The sequence below is a fragment of the Triticum dicoccoides genome, chromosome 6B (genome assembly GCF_002162155.2).
Source record: "Triticum dicoccoides isolate Atlit2015 ecotype Zavitan chromosome 6B, WEW_v2.0, whole genome shotgun sequence".
In the NCBI taxonomy this organism is placed as follows: domain Eukaryota; kingdom Viridiplantae; phylum Streptophyta; class Magnoliopsida; order Poales; family Poaceae; genus Triticum; species Triticum dicoccoides.
This window is the reverse complement of record NC_041391.1, coordinates 439,681,978-439,685,742: the sequence shown is the minus strand read 5'-3', so window position 1 is coordinate 439,685,742 and position 3,765 is coordinate 439,681,978. Positions and strand designations below refer to the sequence as shown.

Genomic DNA, 3,765 nt, shown 5'->3' with positions numbered 1-3,765 from the left:
CCGGTGCCGATGTTGGTAGTGCTGGCGTCGGGCTCACCGCCGGTCCACCCGTGCGTGCCAACGGTGATTCCGACCTCGTCCTCGTCCTTCGCCTCGTATCGCAGCGCCTTGTTGACCCGGACGCCCCCTTCCCACTAGCCGCCGCCACCATGTTCTCCTCCTCCCGTCGGAGGAGCGGGCGCCGGAGGAGCTGGGATGTGGCGATGGGGCGGCGGCGGTGGCAACCCTAGCTACCCACCCAGGGGAGAGAAAACGAAGAGAGAAAAAAAGGGGTGGAGGGCTCCAGAAGGTTTGCTTCGTGAGGAAGCGAAGGCGCCCGACGAATCGCTCTTTTTTTTCTTTTCCTTTCGATCATCTAGCGATACGAAGCGATCTGTTTTTTCTTTCGTACCTGTGATGACGTGGCTATCGCGGGGAGGCGCCCTTGATGCGTATCTTAATGTGTTTGATGATTACCGTGCATTCGTTTGCTTTTTTTTATGGGTGCGCATTCGTTTGCTCTTTTTCTTAGGGGTGCGCATTCGTTTGCATGTAGCGACACCTAAACAGGCCGTGGCTTTTTGTGCGACCTGTCGTTCGGCCCGTGGCCCAAGTCGGTGGTAACCTCCTTATAAAACGAAGAGCAAGTCTGCAAAACATAGCTCCCGTCCCAGGCCCCGCCGCACAACCCCCTGCCCCTTGTCCATCCCTCGCCGCCGGTTTGTCCCAATACCATACAGACCTAGCGTGAAGGCTTGTTGATCACCAATTTCAGGTATGATAATCGTCAAAAGTCTCCATCTTTACGTTCTTGCCAATTTGTTTATTTTCTCCTTTTATCAGAGAGGCTGAGAAGGTCCAAGTTTGTTGTGGTTTTCCAGAGACGAAGATGAACAGGCGGTTTTTGAATCTGGTGACGCGGAACTGGACCCAAGGTGTCTATTCGGTGCGCCGCATGGACCCTTACCACCATTTCTTCTACGGGTCAACAGAAGCTGCACTTGGGGCAGCAGATGAAGCTTGCAAGATGAAGGAATCATTCCCAGCGATGCAGATCCAGGACCTGCCGAGCCCAAGCGCGAACTTCACTGCAGCTGCCCCAGGTGGCACCTTGGATATGTTCGCGCTCCTCACCCCCCGCCCCACCAGCGATGGCAGAATGATTTATGCCAATACGATCGGCGAGACCCGGCTGTACGACGCCGACAAACAGGTGCACACCACCCTGGGCCGTCTCAACACGCCTAAGGGAGTCAAACCCATGTGCCTCTCCATCGCGCACCCTGGCGGCGACGAAGACAGCATTTATGTGTTGGATACCGAACCCTTGAAGGACGCCCGTCGATGCTTTGAGGTCCTTGAGCCCACGCCCAGGGAATTCAGGAGCAGCAGCTTGATGCCGCCATGGTGTTGGCGAGTTCTTCCACCGCCTCCTTTTGTCCTCGAACCTTGGTACCAACCATCTTCTATTACCTCCTTTACCACTGTGGTCAATGGCGATGGCTGCTCCACCATCTACATATCATGTGGTGGCCGCATAGGCACCTACAGCTTTGAGATGGCATGCTCTGACTCTAGACACTGTCTAGGATGGAGGCTCTCGGACAAATGGAGCCATGTTGGGGAATGGAAGCTGCCCTTTAATGGCAGAGCTCAGTACGTCCCTGAGTTTAACCTATGGTTTGGATTCTCAGACTCAAGCCCCAACCACCTGTGTGCCATGGACCTCTCTGCCATGGACAATGGACGGCAGCCCACAGCACCCAAAATATGGGAAGATCTGAACCTGCCTGATGGAGAGGCGTGGCTTCCGAAACAGCTCGAGCTTCTCTACCTTGGCGACCGCAAGTTTCTCACCGCTAAGACCTTTGCAGAAGGAGAAATAGGCGGGTGCTTTTCTGTGCTCACCGGCGTAGAGATGATTGCTGGCGCCGGTGATGACCAGCACACCCTTCAGATGGTCAAGCACAAGTGCGCACGTTTTGTCTTCACCGACGAGGACATTGAGTGGGTGCTCTGAATGAATGAATAATCTTGTGTCGGTGATGAACTGATGGTCCAGATCCTTGTCGCAGTCGCATTTGTTATGCGATATCTATTTACTTACTTTTAGGTCTATTTGCACCATTGAGGATTTGTGTGTTTGGAGGGATTTCCCTGTTTTTGTCTTTACTTTTCTTTGTAAAGACAACATTGTACTATCATGTTAAGTGATCTTGGATGTTGATTTCTACTAGTTTTTAGTGGAGCCTGGTACTTACATATTCCACTTATAATCCTGTCAAGAAAGAAAAATAGATTTTCAAAACAACCTTCTCCTCCATGATGATTTGGTAAGAAACAACCTTCTTCTCCCTGATGATTGTAGGTAAGAAACAAGCTTCTCCATGGCGAGCAAATCTGCAGTTGGCGAGACTGATGGTTGCCATACCCGCACTCATATAAACCCAATCTCTCTGCATGGACGGTCCAGGCTACGCTAGGTAAACCAATCTCTACTCCCTGCTCCCCCAAGGTGAGTCTTTGCTTGGCGCCTCCCTTGGAACTCGTGCACAACCTGGGCAAACAAATGTATACTCAGAATGCAGGAAGGCAGCATATAGTAGTAATTTAGAAACAAGGTAGCTTTTATTAATGTCAGCTGTGGCATTTATTTTAGGTTACATTGAAGAAGATGCCGGTTGTCATGACATGATTCATAGGTTTTCATATCCTATTATTTTTATTTCAGCACGATAATTAATCACTTTAAAATTCACAACGAACAAACAAATTCAAGAAAAAAGAATAAACACTGCACACTCAATCGTTTTTCTTAAACATCTATCTGTTTTCAATCGTTTTTCCTTCACATCTATCTATTCTATACTACCTGCTGCCCTTAAAAGTATAACCAAATAAGGAAACATCTTATCGAGGAGGCGGCTAAGCTGGATAGAATTGTTGTGGCCACAGCAATCAAACCTTGTTTGGTCTGGCCAAGTATCAGACACACGCAAGGAACTATTAAATGTAGAAAATATGCATTCAAAAAGAGTACAACAGATGAAATCAGAAGGTACATATCATGCCACACAATCATCTGAGATAAACATCAATAATCGTTATCATCATACATTTGAATTGCATTGTATATTACATTGATAAAAAGAACTGAAAGTAGGCCGTAGAATTTTCTGTCTGACTTAAACAAAATAAGCAAGCTTTGTCAGTCACTAGCAAAGATGATGTTCTTGTTGAGGATGAATTAAGCAAATCTGAAAGAATAGCAAAAGAATGCCACTAGAGAGACAGCATTGGAAACATTGGAAGAGATACATGCTTTCTCTTCAAATTTCTTGGAGCTATTATGTTCTATATTCCTGTCATCCTTAAAGGACGGAATTGGATTCTTACAAGTATAATATTGTTGCTGTTTACAGTCTATATATGCTGTCATCTTATTGTCGCGCTTGATCCAATTTTACTCCTTCTGCGTTTTATTTTTCTGAAGCCTAGTTTTTGCTGTGAAATCAAACTATCCTGATTGGTACCTATTTAAACATTAGAGGAAATGTCCAGTTGTGTATCTTATTTACTTCTGAAAAAATCATTGATGCAGAGAGAATACTTCAAGCAAGGAAAGATAGAGCAGTTCCTACAGATTCTAGAGGAAGGATCAGGCCCAGGTTAGTTTTTATTATAATTCTTTTCCTGCACTATTATTTATGATCTGAACAATAATGTCACCTTCGATTGTACCACACTACTCCCTCCGTTCCTAAATATAAGTCTTTTTAAAGATTC

At 46.4% G+C, this 3,765-nt stretch overlaps 1 protein-coding gene across 2 annotated transcripts; it reads left to right on the top strand.

Annotated features, from left to right (window-relative positions):
- Positions 1–642: 642 nt before the first annotated feature.
- On the top strand, positions 643–2,235 carry LOC119323742. Of its 2 annotated transcripts, none has more exons than XM_037597448.1 (2): positions 643–754; positions 861–2,235. In XM_037597448.1, the coding sequence occupies exon 2, from the start codon at positions 869–871 to the stop codon at positions 1,997–1,999; it is 1,131 nt and encodes a 376-aa protein (XP_037453345.1). In that variant the 5' UTR covers positions 643–754; positions 861–868; the 3' UTR covers positions 2,000–2,235. The 2 variants fall into 2 exon arrangements, with proteins under 2 accessions (XP_037453345.1, XP_037453346.1); XM_037597449.1 differs by having other exon boundaries at positions 655–754; positions 843–2,235.
- The last annotated feature ends 1,530 nt before the right edge of the window (positions 2,236–3,765 follow it).

Excerpts from the sequence above, each read along its gene's own strand:
- LOC119323742 (XM_037597448.1), top strand. The coding sequence starts at position 869 with ATGAACAGGCGGTTTTTGAATCTGGTGACGCGGAACTGGACCCAAGGT.